The 21,808-nt window shown below is 38.5% G+C and overlaps 1 protein-coding gene across 1 annotated transcript in view; it reads right to left on the reverse strand.

Annotated features, from left to right (window-relative positions):
* The window catches only part of LOC133846250 (calcitonin gene-related peptide type 1 receptor), a 39,588-nt gene that overhangs the window by 12,677 nt on the left and 5,103 nt on the right, over window positions 1–21,808 (reverse strand). Inside the window, 4 exon segments of the mRNA XM_062281083.1 lie at window positions 106–197; window positions 270–376; window positions 3,548–3,658; window positions 3,784–3,922. Of these exon segments, the coding sequence (XP_062137067.1) occupies window positions 106–197; window positions 270–376; window positions 3,548–3,658; window positions 3,784–3,913 (440 nt within the window). The 5' untranslated portion in view covers window positions 3,914–3,922.

Genomic DNA, 21,808 nt, shown 5'->3' on the forward strand with positions numbered 1-21,808 from the left:
AACAACAAGAACGATGGCATCATAAGATGGATTATCAGCTGTTGCTGCGTGGCTGCAACTAATTGATGCAGAGCCACTTAGCTTAAAGTGTGATGAAAAACTTACTTGAAGTACCCGAGAATGGCCAGCGAAAGCAGGATAGCCAGCAAGGAGATGCCATAGCCCACTTCATAGATCAGGGTTACATTGTGATTCCACTGGCAATTGAAAATAAAATCGTTAAAGTAAGCAATTAAGTACAATTACATCAAACGGAGCGCTGCACTCACGGCAAAATCGTCCATATTAATGCAGGTGGTGTAATTCGACCAGGTTTTGTTGGTCAGCGGGTGCTTGAACCATTCGCCATCCGCGTCACACTCTTTGTGCGCAGATCCTGCAAAGCAGATAGAGAGAAAGAGAACGAGAGAATCAAGTTTAATTGAAATTCATATCACAGTTCTTTGTTTGTTTAAGCTAAAACACGCTCTGTTTAGTTTCTTCTTTCGCTAAGCTGACAGCTAATTCCTTAATTGTTATACACCCATTCTCCTCAGTTCAGTAACAGGGTATCATTACATTGTAATTAATTTTTAGATAATTTCATATTTGCATATTCCATTAGCCAAACCAAGACAAATAATTGCATTAGCACCTGACTAAAAAGCTAATTGCGTATACGCCATGTAATCGATTCAACCGCAGCTAATTGATTTGATGTGGTCTATACTCTATTATGTAACAACCTGGGATGTGCATATTTAATAATTGAAGTGCGGCCTCAATGGACGGCAATTGACCCGAGTTGATGTTTAAGTTTTTGCGCTCATCGAAACTTTTGCAGTGCTTTTGGCATTGTCAAAGTGCTTCGAGTTGAGTTATCAAGTTTTTGTGTGCCATTGTAATCGAAGTTGTTGAAACTACTGTTGCCAGACACTATGTCGATGACAAAGAGATGCCAGCGTAAGGAATTTTTTGCAGGTAACTTGTTTTCATGCAATTCTTTGCTGACTTCCATTCTCTATGCGATTTTATGGCCTTTTGGCACGCAGAGTCGAAAAATCACGTATACGCGCTGCTGGGTGGCAGATAAGTAGACAGCACGACATCGGCAGTAATAGAAGCAAAAATCCGCAAAAAAAACATCGTTGCGTCTACTGTTCCTGTTGCTGCTGTTGGCAACCACATCCGCCAAACGGAAGTGCCATAAAAGTTAATGGCGGCGCAGTGCAAAGCACATAATCTTGTACAAGCTGGCGACCCCGAGGCGCTGCCTCAGCCATGGGCAAGCACGGACACAAGCACAGGCACACACAGGCACACACGACACAGGCGACACAGACATAAGGCGGCGAGTTGAGCCATAACAGTCATAAGCCAAATGTAGTGAAAGCAACATTTGCTATTTCCCAACTCCAAACTCACTTTGCTGTTCCTCCTCTTTCCTCTCCTCTTCCCTTCTTGGGCGTCTAAAAACTAGTGCTAGTCGCCTTGTTACATTTTTGGCGCAAACAACACACAAAAAAGTCATTCAACTTTTGCCATTCACATTCACGTGACGCCACTTTCACTGTGCTTCGCTGTGCGCCCTTGCATGGGCGTGGAGGCGTGGCATGCTCGATTAATGCAAATTGACAGGGCACATGATTTATGCCACGAAATTGCCACAAACAATTTTACACTTAATTATTATTATTTCATTTCAAGCATTTTGTTCTCGTTATACGCTGTTTGAGTCGTGTTTGAGGATGTGCTAAACTGATGTAAATGATTTAAAAAATAATAACATTTAAGCAAGCAATATTTTGGTTAAATTTAAGAAGACATTCGATATGTTATTTCCAAGACATAAGTTTAAGGTTGTGCTGAGTATGTGCTCTTTAAATTGTTGTTATGGTAATAATAAATCTCAATTTAATATGCTTTCTATTTAATTACTTTACAGGGTATCTTCTCTGTTCACACTCACAAATAGACAACATTTTTGTTTATTTGCTTTCTGTATTTTGCTTCGTTGCAATTGTTTGTTTTCCTGTATTTGCCGAACATACATAAACAAATGCACACAATTTACATAATTCATAATTATTACGTGTGGATTTTTGCAAATTTTACTTGATGGATGAACGTTGTTTTAGTTGTTGTAGCTGTTGTTCTGGCTGTTGTAGAATAAACAGCAAAAAGCCGCGAGCTAACGATGGCAATACATTTGGTTAATTCATGATGAGGCATCCTCCATGGTAAACGGATATGATATTCTATTTATTTGCGAATACCAATTCCATAAAATGGGAAAACCAAAAGGGGCGAAGGCGAAAGGGAAAATTGTGGTTTAGCTGCTGAAAGGGTGCGGTTTTTGTGTTTTTGATAGCGTCAAAATACAATGGTGGCTAAATGCATAATTAAGCTGCGTACACTATATAATTAGTGGGTTATCAAGCGAACTGCTTGTTGGCGTTGATAAATAATTTACACACAAAATACTCTACGTTGCTAAACAAGATAGTTTGCTTTTAGCTGTTGGCTAAAAGCACGTATATATAAATTAGTTGTTTAATGAGAGCTTTCTAAGTTAAATTGGATTTAAAATGAATGTTTCTTTTTATTATTGCCAGCAAAACAAGCGATAAATGGCTTCCTATGACCTTTTGTTTTCGATGTTGTGTTGGGCAATATCAAAAAACAAAACTCAATTTAAGTTGCCAGTGATTCCAGTGAACTTTGAACTTAAGACTTTAAGTGAAAAAGTCAATTGTAAGGACTGCGTGTGTAATGTTGTTGTGGGTATTTGTATTCCTCTTTATTAATTTCGTTTGAGACATCTGCAGACATCGGTTATTGAATGGCACCTTGTAGAGTTCACAGGCAGCTCAGGTTGAAAACATATTTACATATTCATATTTGCCGAAGGAAGAAAAAGAAAACACGGACAAACCCAATAGGCAAATGAGCTCAAAAGTAAGAGTTGTGTATGTGTGTGTGAGTGTGTTCTGTGTACTTAAAATGAAATTCTTTGCGAAAAACATGAATTCAATTGATTTGACTGGCAAAGAGAAAAAGAAAATAACCCTCATACTTAAATGCTCGAAGAGCAGCAGCTTATGCGATGCGGGGACGCAGCCAATTAGGTTACCCACCTGGTTTGTGGTTTGTTTATGCATGACAGAGTGAGTGAGTGAGCGAGTGTGAGTGAGTGAGAGTATGTGGGAGTGGGAGTGCGTGTGTGTGCACGGTTGTTTGGCCTGCGGTGCTGAAACTGAGTCAACGTCGGCCTTCATTAGCCACTGCTTGACTGGGTGGATGGTTGGCTGGCTGGCTGATTACCGCATACCGTATACCTTATGTCATATACCATTTCCGTTTCCGCTGAAATATTGTGCCTGACATTTGACTGCGTCGTCGCCGGGTTTATTTATGTGCTTTGCTTATTCGGTATTCAGATTGTCTGTGTTGTCAAATGCAGATCTTTATGCGCTGACCCCAAAGCTAAGGCCAAAGCCAAATGCCTTTTGCCTGAAGCGGATGCTGCTTTTGTGGAATTCAATAAACAACAAATTGCGTCACTTACGTGTTGGATCAAAGCCGGGTATGAAGTCTGGGCACGGCATCAAGGCCGATTCGCCGGGATCTGTGTCGGGCCAACAAAGCCAGCCATCAAAGGTACCGGCACAGTGGGGGCCTGCAATCACGCATCACGGTACACAAATACGAGAATACAATATTACGATTAATAATGAAATTATTCGAGCATGTATGTGCAGTTACAGTACACAGTTGACACATTTCCTGTTGCAATCAACTTACCTTTCAGCTGTTGGCTACTGTTCGACAGCAACTTCTCGCAGGCTTCGCGAAGAGCACCGAAATCGGGACCACTATCTGCAGAGCCGCTGCTGCTGCTGTCGCCGCTGCTGTTGCTGCTCTGCTCGCCCATATTGAAGCGCTGTAAAACAAGGCGAAACATACATACATTGCAATTAGTTACGCGTATTTTTGAGCATGCTTGCACTGGGCTTTCAATTCGTTTGCCAAATGTCGAAATAGCTTTTAGTTCGCGCTTAAAACTAGGCAATACATTCACAGAATCTCACTGAATTCCATGCACGCTTCATTGCATTTTTGTGTGCAGATTTTTGTGTTTTACAGTTCGCTTGAGCCACAATTTAATTGGTTTTCCTGCCAGTTGAATGGTGTGTTGTCAGTGTGAGTGCGTGCGTGTTCATGTGAGTGCCTGCTCTACATATGCACAGTTTATTCAGTTCATGTTATTTTATTGCTTTTTTCCCCCATACAGCTGCAGGTCAACTTATTTAATATGGCCGCCCAAAAGTATGCAACATTTTTTATGCACACAGCTCCCACGTTCAAATGCAATGAACATACATTTTATTGGCATTGTAATTGTCTGACGAATAAGTAATTATCGAAAGAGGGCAGTAAAAATCACAATTAAAGAAACGCACAACAATATTATTATAACAAAGTTTACTGCCAGTCACCTCATTAACTATGCATTTGATTTGCATTATTTTGTTATAACGAATTGTAAATCAAATTGTTAGTCGAAATTAATTAGAGACTGAAGTGTAGTGAAATGTAATAGCATTGTAACAAATCAAGTATTCAAAATATTTATTTTGTGAATACATAACTTTCATCGACTGTCCAATATGTGATTTTCCAATAAAATTGAGAAATTCCACAATTGTCCATTTGCCATGCAAGCAAACACAAATACGACTATGAGAAGGACTCTGCAAATAAGTTGCTCGACAATGGCATTTCGACAGAAACATTCTCACATTTTCCGTGCTACGACCACTTAGTTGATCGTTTGCCTAGAGCTAAATCAACATTCGTACCACAGAAGTTTACAGGCAAGTGGTCGACAAGGATGCATCTGCATTCAACTGGAAGCTGGGGACGAGTCAAACACTCCGAAACAAAGCGAATCAATGGCAGCAACTGTCTAGAGTCGTCAGTCGACATTCGTCAGTTGAAAGTTAACAGTCAACAGACACATGCAAGCTGGAAGCTAAACCATTTAGTCGACGCACCGCAGAAGCGTGTAGATTTCAGAAGCCACACTGCAAATTGCCAGAAGGACGAACCAACACTAAACACTAAACGGAACTGCAATCATGCGTGGCACAACGATAAGGTGTAGTATGAGTCACTCTCTCTCTCTCTCTCTCGCTCTGTGATTTGTGGGAGTCACAAATGAATGCACTCATACGCACACACACACACACACACTCTCTGGCATGTTGTAATCTTCTTATTTAGGCAAATTGCAGCTAGCACTTAAAGGAACTGCAAGGAATGCATAAAAGCCGCAGTATAAACGCCAGATGAACGAATTGTGGGGGAAACTGGCATTCATTCGGCCTTGGATTAGCCAAGGGATGTGAATGCTTTTGCTGTTGGTGTTGCTTCTGCAACAGTGCTGCTTGAAGCACTCTTAATGCATAAAATCGTAAGCGTTTTATGGCAACATCAATATCTGTTGTTGTACTTGTTGTTGTTGCTACTGCTCATCGCATTTATAAGGCAAATTACACGCCAAGAAGGAAGATGGTGGGCTGAGCTCAGCTGAGCTGAGCTCCAATTACGTTAAAGCTGAGCAGACAAATTTGGTTATTAACTGGCAATAGCCATACTCGTAAATTTACTGTCGATTTGCACTGGGCGCGGGGCGAAACAAGACTGTTTAATTTTGAGCACGGGACCACTTAAATTTTATGACGGTGACGCGACAAACTTGCGCGCGAGGCCTTAAAGTACTTTGAACCACACACACTCACACCCCATAACTTTACACACACACTTGAGTGATGGCTAAGTAAAGAGGTGTCCAATGAATATTAATATAAAACTTGAGCTATCGATGAGGTAGGCACACGTTAAATGTCATTGTATTAGTAATCAGTTAGCCTAATGCTCATGCACGGAAAAAAATTAGCAGAAATAGGCTGAATAAAGCAAGTTGTTAATATCTAGGCTGAAGTGGAAAAAATTTTCTTTTTAACCAATTGTCGTATTAATTTTGTATTTTTGCTTCATTGATTAAATTAATCCATTTTAAATTACAACATTTTTTTATTCTGCTACTAACAATAAGAAAGCTTAAAGGAAGTTTTAATGTAATAAAATAAACAACCACTATGGCAAAACTTAGTTGAAGTATCCACATAACTAAAACTAATTAAATTATTCAAAAATGAACATAGATAATTATATTCATATATACAATGTTAATATATGAATTATATTGAGTAATGTTCTTAACAGGCAGATGCTGTGACTGACATACTTTCGGTCGCTTTTTATATTAAGAGGTGGAAGTTTAAATAGCATTTAGGATCTTTTGCTAGATTTTGTTATAGTCACTATTTAAAATGCTTAATTTATAATTCGATTAAGCTACCCTGCTGCCAAATACTAAGTTAATTAAAAGGAATACTATAAAACTAAAATAAATTAAAGCATTTCTTGGAACAAATGGCAGTGTAAATAGCATAGCATACTTTCTTGCGCCCATTAAGCTAGGTTGAAGCATTTGGGTTGGGGGAACTCCGGAAGAGGGGGCGAATGCGATCGCTTTGAGGGCGTGAGCGCCTTGTGATAATAAAAATATTTTTACGAGTGTACACAGGCCGCACGCAACGGGCAAAGCGTTTGGCAATAACAGAAATTAGCAATAAAAGACGCCTAGGCAAGTCAAGGCGTACTCTATATATAGTATATAGGTGGGTAGCTGGGAACTCTCATCAACTCGCCATCCGCAACAAGCTTGGCGCAAATTACGTTTGCTGCAAGTGTGTGCGTGTAACAAATATGTGTGTGAGAGTGTGTGAGAACGTGTGTGGAAATGGGGAGGACTTTGTGTAACTTCAATAAAAGCAGCAAGTCAACTCGACATAAAACAGCAAATGTACGAGAATTTCGCCATATATCTAAAACATCTATTCGTTTGGTTCCCCCCTCTCCACCAACACAGGCTTCGATTACACGTAGGATAGTGAAAAACATTGTTAAAATCTTTTATGTGCCACATGGATATTGCAGAACATATTAAAAAACAAAAAGCTAGCCAGGCGCGTGAAATTCGTTGCCATTTGACCTGCATTCACATGTGCCACAAATACCCAAACATATAGAAAAACTTCGATTTTTTCTGCTCTGCTTGCCTCGCCTCGACTTTTATGACAGCTCGCATTTCCGCCTGACGCCCATGTGACGTATGTGTAATGGAAATGCCGCTAAAATCACACACAGATGCCAAAACATTTGAGTTCGAATTGCGGACGGTGTCGGTGTTAGTTCTAGTGAGTTATTTCCAATTCGTTTGCTGTCAAAACTTTCAACATCAATACATAGTTTATGGCAAATCTTTCAAGTATTGTGCTTCTAGGATTTCCTTAGCTGTAAATAAATCACTTTTATTTCAAATTTATTTGATACATAAATCATAAATTATCATAATGAATTTCCCACTACATTGAACCAAATCACTTTTTAGTTGCCGATTGACTAAAAAATGTTCAATGGAAACTTAAGTAAACAATTGATCTCTATTAACGCATCCATTAAATGCCATTAAAAATAACATTAAATCCATTGCTCATGTTTTCTTCAACAACAATCAGCGTTGAGTAGCTTCGAACTGGCCTTGAATTGAACATGAAAAGCGATAAAAACAAAACACATTGTATCTGATTCAACACGTTGTCATTTCGTGTTGTGTTTTTAATACCCTGTGAAGTCGTGAAAAAGGGTAAGCAATAGATCAAAATAAGTGTCTGATGTATACTTATATTTATTAAAAGGGTATCTCAATGGCTGCCAATCATGACTTCGCAGTGTTAACAGCATGTTTTCAATTGTGCATTTGCATTTGTTTTGATAAAAGCCTTTTTTTCCATTTGCCTGAAACTGAACATTGACAATTGATTTTTTTTTTTTTAAAGCATTGTCAACGCTGGGATTTGCTCAATGAAAATATTGCTCAATTGAATATTCGTATATGAGTGTTTTCAACGGAGATTTATTTTTATTTTCGATTGCAACTGGAAATATTGGTTGATACTTTCAAAGGGATTTACAGTGGAAATTGAACAATTGATGATGGCAATTGTTGTTGTTTTGCTTCGAATAACGTACTCTATATTCAGCTTATGAATTGCTGCAGTGCGACTTGGGGATTATAGTCGCAAAACTTTGACAAAAACTTTTGTCAAACAATCGTATAACAAGTCCATTTATTTATTGCCTTCAAGTTGTGAAAATGCTATTGAGAAAGAACTTTAATTTTAAATTTAAGAACTTTTTTCGGAATGTGGAATTCTTTAAATTGTGGCTTTGGGGTATGCAGATAAATCAACCATAAATAACTCATGCCAGCTGTCAGGAAACTGTAAATATCAAGTATACGCAAGAGTGAGCAGGACTAAAGCGGCACACAAAACATTTAAATGCCATCAGACGCGTATCTATCAATCTATATATCATAAGAGATGCGATTATTTTGAAAGCAAAAGCCAAAACGAAACGTTTTGCGTTAGAGCGTTTTTTAAAATGCGAAAACTCGTAACGAACATTAACTGACAGCTGCCATAGCAACAGTCCGTTGATTTATAAATGTATATGTTTTGTGGTGTATGTTCGAGAGATATCAAGTGCACACAAAAGTAGCTAATATATCAAATAAATATGAAGAGCAAATATGAAATAACTCATAGCAGTTGACGGGCATTTACAGGATATACCCAGCAGCCCCAGCTCAATGTCAGAGCAGAGGAAAGCAAGGCAGCAAAAAACATTGTTACATCAAAATTACATATGCTCTTTATGTCTCGAGTCCAGAGTCCGGAATGCGCCCGAGGATTATGGCTGGCGGACAGCAAAAGCATGCGGAGCCAAATAGCTTGTAAAGAGCGAGCGAGAGGCGAGCGTGCGAGAGATAGAGACAAAGTGGGACTCTGCGCTAAAGAGGAATAAAATATTGATAAAAATGCTGCTGCAGATTATAAAGAGCAAAAGCAATTTATTTATTTAGCACATGGTTTTCATTTCTCCATTTTTTTTGTTGCTTTTGCTTATTTTAAATAAGCTGTCGACGCTGTGGCAAGCAGCATAAATAATTTATAAACCACAGCTAAGGTGCTCAAGTGCGCTTAACTAACCCAAGCAGAAGTTTAGCCGCAGTTAAAGGTGAACCTTAAAGCACATTGCAATGCAATGAAGACAGGCTACACCAACAAAAAATAGAATGTTTGTGCTGCGTTCAAAAGGTAAAGAAGCAGTACACGAAGCGAGAGCAACATGCTGCAGGCTGCAGTCTTGTGGTTTTTTGCTTTGTGCCGCATTCTGACTTTGTTGCCCACGTTCACGTCCACTGTCTCATTTTCTGAGCTTTACTGCCTGTGGCCAGAGTGTGGAAATTTCCTCATGAACTACGTGTCCCGCTTTCTGTCCGCCGTCGTATATACGTATATTTTTTTGCCTTTGCTTATGCTTCTCATCCGTGCGATGGCATTGTTACGCATACGTCAGGTTGGCCGGGCCCAAGGTTCATTGCTTCTCGCTTAACTAACCGACATTTTGCTTAGGGTTTTCGGTGCGGTACGGTTTTAAAATGAAATACGTGCCACACGTGTTAAATGCGGCTTTTTACCTACAGTTTGTTATCCCGGGCAACAATTGCACAATTTGACAACACGCAGACTGAGGAAATTTGCATATGTTGTCCCACACACACCCAAACACACACATAAACATAAAAAACTTGGCAACTTATGTATGTGTGTGTGTGTGTTTGGATCGTTTGTAATGTGAGCTGTTCTTGTTTTGTTTTGCTTTGTTTACTTTGCTTTGGCTGTTTGTTCTTTTTAATTGTCTCGCGGTTGTAAAGTCGACCATCTTACAGATACGCACATGGATACACCTACAATTCAGATACAAGATACAAGATACACCCGCCACATCCACCACAGCAACTGTTACAGCAACAGCAACAGCTTAAGCAAAACAACAGCTGCTCAACACGTTTGTCCTGCTCAAAGCCACATGCCAAGCATATCCTTTTCAAAGTGTATGACGTCCTTAGCTGAAAGCAGACTCATGCCCTTTCCTTTCCATTCCTTTCCACTTTCCTTCGCTTCATGAATTTGCACTTCTCAGTTGAATTTTACTTTACTGTCACTTGGCAAAGTAAGTTAAAACTTGGCACCGAGCTTATTTGTACTTTATGTACTTTATATACTTTGATTTTCGACAACTTTTTTCAAGCAGGCTTTTGTCTGCTGGCAATTGTTTGTTGTTTTTGCGTTGGGCCTAGATAACGTTAAGATCTGGCCAAAGCCTTAGCAGCTCAACTAAAGTACTCAGAACTTGGCCAGAGGCTTTTAGCCGCTGGTAAAGGGAAGCAAAGCAAATGCGAAAAACTCTAGCAGAAGAAAAGAAAAACAATTCGCAATTTGATTTGACTGTGCTACACAGAAAATTTGTAGCACTAAGTTGAAATTCATTTGCATTTCGGCGGATAACTCAATAATGTAGACAACAATTCATAGCAATTAATATGAATAATTTGTATGAATACATTTATTCTCTCTCGTTTTCTTTTTTGTGCACTTTGTGTGTTTATTTAGCCAACTCACGCGCCTGCACTTCCAGTTCCGATCAATGTCTAAATATCGCAGTCAATTCATAACAATAACATTTCTGCGGCACGTAAAATCGACAGTCTACTTACTGCTTTATATATAAAAAAACACCCTCACACTCACACACACCCACACATTTAAACACCTACAGCACACGCACTTTCCCAGACATCAGCAATTTTCCGCACGTTTCGCTGAGTTTTGTTTAAAATGTTTTTACAATTGACTTGCCCTCGCTTCACTTTGTGCGGAGGTTAAAAGGCTACTCACACTCACTCTCTCATTTATTCACTCACACTCGAGAGACACATTTAGTTGGCAATTGAGGCATCTTCTTTTTTCATCCCATACTTCTCCCTGACCCGGGTCACCCCATTCGGTTAATGTCAATGAAAGGCAGTTTGATTTTCATATTTCATTTCATTTCATTTGCAATTTTCTTTTGCCTTTTTTTCTTTTTTAGACAATTGTTGCTCAATTCATATGGAAATGTAAGCTCCTCTTTCTTTCGCTGCCTTCTCTGTTTCTTCGCATTTTGTTGCTGTTATTATTGTTGTCTGGTTGTCTGGGAGGCTGGCTGGGTGGCTGTGTGTTGGCTTCCCCCTCTATTCCGTGTGTATCTGCATAATGAAGTGTTATGGCCTCAATAGCCGAACAATAGCCCAAGCTAACGCCACAGCCACAGCCAAGGCACAGGCACAGCTGTCGTCTTCCATAATTCTCAATGATTTCGTTCTCTCTCGTGTCGACCTTTTGCAAACGAGAGCCTAATAAATATTCTTTCTTTGTTGTTGCTGCTTGTTTACATGGAAAAGTTGAAGAAAAGTCAAAAAGTTGCTTGACTTGACCAGCATTTAGTTTATTTACTTGTTGCTTCAACTTTTTTATTGGCTTTTGTAAAATTTCAATTTATTTGTGATTTATGGCGATTTGATTTACTCGAAAAAGCATCGAACAGATAATTGAGGTTGTATCCGCTGCCCATAATATTCTTCTTGAGCAACTAAAATAAGTGCATCAATTCAGTTAGCATTTATTATTCATAAACCGTTAAATTACTTAGAGCATATTCTTTTAGTCTTGTGACTTTCATATTCTAGTTGTGCATAGCTAGTATTTGACTCTGGCAAATAACTCTTGTTGTTTGTTTTGCACTCAGCAGTTAAACTATCAAATGGCCAGTAAGTGAAACATTTCAACTTTTGCTTCGGCTTGACATAAAATTCTTGTGTAATTTCTTTTTCGATTCGCAAAAAAACTTTTAATTAAACGCAAAAGTTGCACGTTGCATGCTGAAAGTCGAAGCGAACAGCAGAATAAAACACCAGAACAACTGCAATTATAAAGGAGCGTAGCGAAAATCCAATCAAAATCAATAAGAAACTTCCAAGGGAGAGTGCGCGGTGCTGTCGGTCAGGTGTTCAGTGGAGCAGCAACGATTGATCAGATCGGCTTAAGACTTAATTAATTCCATCTATAGGTGTCTATGTGTATGTGTGTGTGTGGGTAGTCCATCGAGGCGCGGAGATACATTAGTATCTTTTAGCTACACGGATACGCAACGCTTAAGCACAGCACGTGCTTAATCTTAAAGTTAACTGCGATGCACTTTCACGCCAAAAGTAAAGATGAAAACAGAAACTGAATAGAGAGATAACAAGAGAAGAGAAGACTTTCACCAAGTTGTTCATTGCACTATGTAAGAGCAGCAGCCGCAGCAGCAGTCTGTTGACTTATTTGATAAGCTCAAGAAGTCGCCAGCTAACTTTGTGGTAAGTGTATTTACCCAGCCGCAACTTACAGCTGCAACTTGCTAATGAAGCGCCCCGTTCATTGGCTTAATTAATTCAGTTGTGTGCGGTCGTATTTTTGTGTTTTCCATACCCTCCTCACAGCGCATTGGGAGACAAAATTACTATAGTAGGGTATATTGGTATGCAAGAATGATTATGTTGTTGTAGATTGTTGTTGAAATTAGTGGATCCTCCACAAACGAACTATAAAGTCATCCTTACATTTTGTTCATGTTTGTTCTTTAGTTTGTTCTTGTTAAGTAGTTAAGTATGTATGCTTAGTTCATTCTTGTTTGGTTGTTCACTTTTGATATTTAGTTAGTTCTTTTTTTTTAGGTTCCATTTTAAATTGGTAGTTTTTATGGTTGGTTGTCTTTCTCTATCCTCACAAATATTTAAACTTGGTTGGCACCATTAAGTTTTGTGTTTTTATCGCTTTATATGCATTTTTTTGATTTTTATTATACCTTTCAATTTTAAAGTAAAAACAATACATCTATAAAACATAACAAACAAAACATAACATTATGGGAATTAGTATCTCATAAAAATAATGGCATATATTAAAAAAAAGAGCAAATAAAATTGGCGAACAAAAACGTAGCTAAAACCCTATTATCGAAGACGAACTATGAACGAAACAATCGATAAACAAAATTGAATATATTGAACGATGAACGAGATCGAACGATGAACGATATCGACGAGCATAATCGAGCGACGAACCAATTCGAACAAGCGAATTGAATGATCTAGTTCACTAAATAATAATGAATGCGCAAACTTTGTTAGTCAATTGAGCGACACAACACTAATAGAAAGCGATCTTTCGGTTTGAATTGAAGCAATCGCATTTATAAACCATATATGCAATACAGTATTAAATCTAATTTAAACAAAATTCCCTCTCTGTAATGTACATACAGGGTATTTCAAGGTTGTGCTGCATTCGCCTTGAAGTTTTAGGGGCCAGTTTTCTCAATGCTCGGTGCGGACATTTAATTAGTAAGTGCGCTCAACAACAACAAACAACAAACGGCAATAAGAGCAATGGCAAAAACAAAAAAACCCAAAAAACACAACAAGAATAACATGAGCATAAATCTGGATGCCAATACAAGCAAATGAGTGTGCATGTATGCATGTGTATATGTGTGTGAGTGAATAACACAAATGTATCTGTCGGATACAATCACAAGCTCATTACAAGGCGTGTGTTCTTTATTCGTTTGTTGTGATGCCTTGTTGTCTGTAGTATGCTTTTATATGTGAATGTATGTGTGTATGTACTCGTATTTGTTGTGAGTTGTTTCCCTAAAACCAGTTGACTGTCTGCCGTGTCCAGCGGCACACAACAAGCGGAACGCATTGTGCCTGCCATTTGGCTTTATCTGATTTGCCTTCTGCCTTCTGCTTTGTGCCCCATGTTGGCCCGTTTGGCCCGTTGGCCAATTGAATTCGAGTTTCCTTTTGTTGCTTTGAACCTTGTTGTGTGGGTCGCCTTGCGTGCTGTTATCTGAGGCAGATACATTCTGATATTTCTGATTGCTCGCCTGGCTGCCAATTAAAATGACGTTCACGATTTGGTTTGCAAGATTTCACGCAGTTACTTTCCCTTCCCCCCCTGTCTCTTTTTATCTGCTTTACTGGCTGCCATTTCCGACTAATTCAATAAACTTGCAATAATTTATGTGCCATTAAGGCGAGAGTCCGGCCACTGTGTGTGTGTGTGTGTGTGTGGGCACAAAGTTTTGCGCTCAACTAAAAACAAATCCGAGCTCAAAGCAGAAGATACACTCCAGCTCGTATAATTGAGCTAGTGTCTGGTCGGGTGTGCAGCATTTAGCAAATTATGGCCATTAAAGCAGTATGGCAAGTGCACAAGAAAAGCCACAACAATATGCGAAATGACTGCTCTCAGATCCGTAGACCACAGCTCGTGCCGTTTCGATTCCCATTCCTATTTTGATTTCCATTCTGATTCCCAATCCCAATTCAACCATATTTCCATGGCGATTTCCATTCCCATTTTCATTTCCATTTCTTGTAGATAAGCACAACAATTTCAGTTGGCAGCTGCAAAATGCTTGTTTTCTTTGTACGCTGTTTGCTGCATAATTTTGCATAGTTCATGTTGCATGCAATAAATGCGGCAAGCATGCATGCCACACAGCACTCAACTGGGTTAACCGAATGCAACATTTTCTGTTATGCATAACAAAATATGATTGGTTCTTTCCTTCCTTTCTATACCAAACACAACCCACAAAGAAAACCAATTCAAAACTCTTTCCCAAGTCGGACTTAATGAACATTTTATTTTTGCTCAGTCATTTAATCTCTTCCTTTGATTATTCTTTTTGTTACTGTTGCAAAAGCCTAGAGAATGTTGCTGAATTGATTTTAGACTGATAATAAAATGCACAAATTTGCACAACTTCAATAACAAACGATTTTCAATTAACATGCAGGAAAGGATAAGCTGAAGGAGTGTCATGTTATTGATTATTCTATTATTATTTTTTATATTTATTTGCATATGCTGAGGTAGCTGCAGCTTCACATATGAGCTATAAATATTTATAATGATTTGGCTTAACTTAGGCAAGTGGAAACTCTTGACTCACAAACCTTTATTAACAAATTAAAGAAATGCTTTCATGTTGAAGATTCTTGGGCTCGCAGCTTAACTTGAAGCATTTCACACTCAATCGCCTAAGTTCTAGCCAAGGGTCTTCACAAAATTAAAAAATAAGCCTTCACGCACAATGGAAGACCATTTAGGTGGGCAAGGGACAAGAAGGACTCGAGCAGAGAACGGAATGCCCACTTAATGCCAGGCGAAGGCGTGAAAAGGAAGCATACCAAAAATGAAATTCAGACAGTGAATTATGTTGATGTTGGGGTTTTGTTCTATTCCACTGCGTGTACTTGTTGGGGGAGGGTTGAACGGGGTTTGAGGTGGGGGTAGCTTAATTACCTGCAATATTGCAGCCACAAAAAACGAAAAACGGCAAACGAAATGGGCCAAAAAGGGAACAAAAGGCTTGCGGCCAAGAGTGGCGAGCAAAGGCAAGTCAAGGCAAGGCAACAACAAGTCAAAGGGACGAGGAACAACAACTTCAATTAAGCGTTTTAATTTCAGTGGCTGGCAACGGTTGCCATAGTCGGTTGGTTGTTGGTAAAAGGATATTCTTAATGCCATCGGATTTGCCTTTTGCCTTTCAACTTTTCTCTGCTCTGTTTGCACACTTACTCATCTTTCGCCTAGTTTGTTTTGGCCATAAAAGTCAGCAGAAACTGGCCGCAATGCTCGTTGATATAATATGCAATAATTTAGCATAAATTACGTAGGCGTCGCGTCGCGTCGCGCAGCATCGCAGGATATATAGTATATAGATTATATCCGATGCGTTGCTCGCGCTTTTTACACTTCACTTAATTGCTTCTTATGCATATTTAATCAACTCACAAGGCCAACAACGCGATCCAATTAAAACTGCCCACAAAACCAAAAGAAAAAAAATGTGTAAAAAAAAACGATATAGAAGAATAGTCTTTGAATCAATGCATAAGTAGGCAATCTGATGCTGGGTCACGAACTTCAAATATTCTGCTTAAACTTAAATTAGTTTTGGTTCAATGAATGTTTTTTTGCGTACTCGCATTCGCACTCGAAGTTGAAGCAGGGCTTGGTAAACAGCATGAAGAAAACAAAAGCCAATTGTCGAGTCAGCCACCCAGCTCTCAGCCATAAATAATACGAGTAAACAAGGCTCTGATTTGATTGCCATTGCGTGCAGTTCCAGCCCAAAAGGATATCGACAGGATATCAATATCCTTGCCAACCACCATAAACACAAGGAATGTGGTAAGAAGGACTTTCTTTCTATATATACCGACCTGACAGTCATGTGAAGATGGACATTTGTTCAACCATTTACATTCACATTTACAAATGAACATTCACATGTTACACACGGCGTATGAGTATTTCGGACTAGTTGCTCAATTTGCTGCCTGTCTCTCTGCGTGTCTGCCTGTCTGTCTGTCTGTTTGTCTGTCTGTCAAACTGCCAGCCGTCGCCCTTTAAGTGTAGTTATGAAACACTTTGCATTATTTATACTCAAAGTCCCACATTGTTAGTTCGAAACTCATTAGCCCGGACTCTGATATTGCCTACAGAATATGGACAAATTTCGGTAGCTTTTTTCACTTGTGTCTTATCATAACTATGAGATACCCTTGAAAAAGTCAAAGTATCAGATTTTTATATGCTTGCAAGTTTGATAGACTTACTTATAAGGCATTGTAATAAACTGTAGAGCCTATTAAATGCATTGATTGCAATTCTTATCGTTATTTTTATAAGACCATCTAAATTTATGATCTAATTGACAACTGCATATAAGTAGTCGATATTTTTTTAAATTTATGATCTAATTAACAATGTCTTATATAGAGATGTAGTCTTTATATTATTGCAATTTTATTAACTACCTAATTCGATTCGAATTCTAAAGAGTCTTTAATTTTTATGAAGGCCGTAAAACGTGATCAATAAATTTAATTTCAAGTGATTAAACTATGCCATTTATATACCCCTTTTGCGATTAATGTATACAGGGTATTTGTTAAAGCAGTTAGCCCATTAAGTGCACCCGTTGTTGGCACTTTCAAGTTCTAGCTTTAATTTGGCTTCTCCCTTTGAATCGTACAACTGGAGACGGCAATGCGTTTAGTACCAAGGTTAGAACTCTCTCTGAGAGAGGCTAAGAGGATTTCCCTTGGTTACAGTTCCATCTGCATACGAATCCAATTGATCGCTCAGCTTCTGACCCGTAGCTTTCACCGGGGTTTGTCACGCAGTGGCAACAACAACAACTCCATCCCCTGACTTGGCCACAGCCACAGTCAGTGGTGGCACTTCTGCCTCTGCCACTGCCCCTGACAAATGTGGCAAGTTCAGAGTGCTGCCAGCCACAAGCCAGAACTTTTTAGTTTGTCTAATTGAAAGAAAATGTGTAGCCAACGGTTTTTGTGGTTTTAATTAATGTTGCTACACATTTATTTTCAGCAGAGTTTTGGCATGTAGCAGCCATGAATAGGGGAAGAGGGGGGAAGGGGGAAAGAGGAAAAAACACAAGAGGGGAGCAAACTAATTAGCGGCTGTCAGAATGTTTAACTCTCAGTTAGCAGTTGACACGAAGATTGCCCATTAAACAAACAAGTTAAAGTAAATTTGAACAAGCGGCAAACAAAGTGAAATGAAGTCGTGAATTTGGCAACATTTTAAATGATTGACACTCGCTCACACTCACACTTGCCACAAGTGGCAAGTTGACACCGTGTGTCATTTCTTTGCACTCGTCTTCTTGTTGTCGGTGTCGTCGTATCTTTTTTATTTTTAATTAAATTATGTGCAGCATTTTAATTACTCATTACAGTTGAATGGGAACAAAGTCAGAGACGATGTGGGTGTGTCTCAATATATGTATGTGTGCGTGTGTGTGTAAGTGTGTGGGTGCAACTAGCATACGCCCTACTCTCTAATGCAATTTTCATGTTGTCTGCCTTTGAGTTGCATGCTGAATCCGCAAGAAGCAGCTGCTGTTGCAGTGGCTTTTTCTGCGGCTACACAGCACCACACAAATGTGTTTATTTATGCCACGCGCCGACGTTGTCTCACTTGGAACGCTGCCACATGTGCCCAGGCGGGCAACGTCATATAAATATTACGCATACGCCAGGTTGCCAAAAGACTAACCTGATTTACGCATTAACATGCAGAAGATGCAACACTCTAATGCCATACATGCACATCGATTTATTTGGCTTTGGATTCCCAGCAGCAATGAAGCATGATTTCAGCTTTATCGCATGCAAAAGACCATAAATCGCAAGTCATATGTCGCAACATCAGTTAAATTTCATGAATGAGTTCCAAATTATGGCAATTTTGTTCTGCAACTTTTTGAAAGTTGATCAAGAGACATGTGTCGCAAAAGCTGTTAAATTTCATGAACGATGACATGCTTAGCTAAATGAAGTTGTAAAAAATTTGATTTATTATTTGAAATTGCAGTTGCAGTTGAGCAATTTTAGACAGATTAAATTATGCAGAAAAATGTGAGCTGTTCGAGAAAGAGTAATTGATTGAATATGCAGAAACGTCAACAAAGATAACTTTACATTTTTTTGAATATTTTTATATTGACACAGACAAGAATAAAGAAAGATATGGTCGAGTGTGCTCGCTATCCCTTTTGAACAAAAGCAAAAGAGTGCGATATTATTCTTAAAGTATACCAAATAATCTACCACAAATATGCCATAATTGGTATATCGTTGTAGAACTACATTCGTAGTATACTATAGAGGTTAAACTATACCAGATTTTGAACCAAAGCAACTATGACCCGATTGTAGTATTCGTAATTTGTCGTACATGAAACTTGTGTTTTACAATTGCAGTAAAATATTCTCTGCTTTAATTTACTTGATGTCATTGCCTGCTAAACGTTTCATAACTGTTTGGTTTATTTAATCAATTCCGTGGGAAAGTCATGTGCTATATCAATGACACACCCATGGAAGACACGCATCATTTACGCACGCTAAAAGTTTGCTGAAATTCTGCATATTGCTGAAGATGTTGTTGTTGCTGCTCAAGTTATCGCTGTTGTTGTTGTTGCTGTTGTGGTCGCGGTGTTTTTCTGGAGCCGTGCCCAGAAGATTTTACAGTGAGTGTTGTAAATTTGAAATGACATTTTGTTTGGCGTTGCTTTGATTTGCAGCTGTCGAATGGCGTTTGACATGCGACTTCCGGTTTTGTGGCTAGCGAACGCTTGATAAGACACCGATTCATATACGTAACACACATACATACATATATGCGTGTGTGAGTTTGTATGTGTCACACTCTCAACGCTTGATGTGTCAATCAAGTGTGTGTTAAGTCAACGGCTTTGGGGCGGCAACAAATTTAGCGAATGTCGTGCGGGAGCTTAACGTATTTGCGGCGGCTTCTTCTTGCAGCTAATGGCAACAAGTGTCTCACAAGTGCGAAGAAGAAGAGTGTGAACGTGTGTGTCCCCAAGTGGGTGAGTGTGTGTGTGTGAGCTGTGTGTAGTTGGCAATTTGCGCGTGATTTATGTGCTTGACAGCGCGACATGTAAAACATTGTTGCTCAAGTGTCGACGAAAGTTGCACATTCTTCGACTGTTCTTGCTACACCTCACTCGCAGGCTTTCTCACTCTCTCTCTCACTCTCCCATTATTTCTCTTTCTCACGCACTTTTGTGTGTGTGGCAAGCAAGTCAACGTTATCTTAAGAGCATATCGGTGTTCAGCCTTAAAAGACGTTGCAAATCATCTTTCGTATCGCAGCAACTGAAAAAAACCAAAAAACGGAAGTGGCCACCAAAAGCGACAAAGTGCATACAACACATGGCAACAGGTGTTTGCCACACAGCCATCCCAGCTAGCTGCCACATCTTTAATTTATGGCCAACTCTGGCCTCGCCGCTTCGTGCCGGGTCCTTCTGACCATTGCAATTGATTAATGTCAGCGACGCGGCGTGCGGCCCAAATTGAGCATGACTGGCCACTGACAGTGGCCAGAGTGGAGAGATGTTGCATGGACACAGATGGGGGCACGGCCACAAAGAAGGCGCCCGCATCGTCCTCTACCTTGTATAGCGTGTATTCGTTTGCTTTTCAAACCAGTTGACTGCCTTTTGGTTTATCAAAAGATGCGGCACGTGTGACATGTGCATTTTTTTCTTTTTCGTTCGTTCGTTTTCGTTTATTTTTCTTTTCATTTTGCTTGTTGCCTCTTTTGGTTTTCAGTTGCCGTTGGCTCCTGTTGCTGCTTCATTAGCGCTGACAGCGACACAAAAGGTGCGCTAACGCTGCGGCGTGAGCTGTCAGCAACATCTGTAGTGGCAGCATCAGCATCAGCAGTGGCTTGTGTCCCGAAAAAGCAAGCAAAGCCCCCATGTTGCCACGTTTTGCCCCCTTTGCGAATTGCTAGTTGCCAGTTGCCAGTTGCCTGTCAAAGGCAGCAATATCAGCAGCACCACACTAAAGTAATCAAAAGTTAGATGGAAACTATTTTGCAACTTTAAACAAAATGTATTGTTCGCAATTAGATCGACCTACGCGTTGTTTCAATATTGGAATTTAACCGATGGAATTTTCATTCAAATTTTGTATTTAGAGATTCAAGAGAATATCAAAGTGAAATTCTTGAGGTTTCACTTTTCAATTAAATATTTCAATTGCTCGCTTTTTGCAAATTTCAAGTATTCAAATTGTAGTCTTGTCACCTTTGCTGATTTTAATAAGAAATATTCAATATCTAAATTTTATTTATTCAGAAATGAAAGTGCATTTTTGAGGTTTCACTTTTCAATTAAATATTTTAATTCAAAATATTTTAATGGTTGTCCTTGCATCTCTGCTAAATATTGTTTTATATTTATAGCTTTTTATAGGGAATTTTGTTTAATTATTTTAATTTGAGTAATTTACGTTTGTGCTATTTTGATTTTTATGAATTATTTGTTCTTTGCAATTTAAAATATTTTAATGGTGGTCTTGTTATGCAACTTTTTCTTTTCTTTTAAGATTTTTTTTTATGAATTTTATGAATATAACTAATTCTGTAATTATATTATATTTGTAATATTTAAATCTTTACGAGATGTGCGAAATATATTATATGTGAGTTGTAGTCTAGTTATTATTTATTATTTACTGTTTTCGTCTTTCTCTAAATATTCTATATTTAAGCGACGACATAGACATGTTCGTCAGCCATTCTGTTCTATCTCTCAGAGACTGTAAGAGATAGACCTATAATCGAATAAAAATTGTAAAAGTTATTTAAAAATACTCTTTATGAGAATTAAGGCATACTGTAATCGGGTTTTAACTTTGGCTGACAATCCGACTTGTAGATAGTGCTTCATTTGATTATAGTACTTCATCGATATAACAAATTTGGTATTTTTTAAGTATAATACTGCACTGTTTTGTTCTTACTCCAAATTGGAATCGGAAATCTCACATTTGAGAACACTTAACAGTAACTTTCTTATTTGTTACTTCTTAAAATTTCTGTTAAATATTTGCTTATTACAATTCAATATATTATAAATGTAGTCTTGTGATTCTTGTGTATCTATATTCGATAAATATTTTAAATACTGGATATACAAATTTCAATAATTCTTACAATTTACATTTATATATATTGTATGCTTAATGTAATTTACAATATTTTAAAGGTTTTCCAAAACTTTGCAATAACTTATTTTGAGTTAAATGGTAATTTAGCAATTTGCAATTTGATTTGCTCAAATT

The sequence above is a fragment of the Drosophila sulfurigaster genome, chromosome 3 (assembly GCF_023558435.1).
Source record: "Drosophila sulfurigaster albostrigata strain 15112-1811.04 chromosome 3, ASM2355843v2, whole genome shotgun sequence".
Classification (NCBI taxonomy): domain Eukaryota; kingdom Metazoa; phylum Arthropoda; class Insecta; order Diptera; family Drosophilidae; genus Drosophila; species Drosophila sulfurigaster.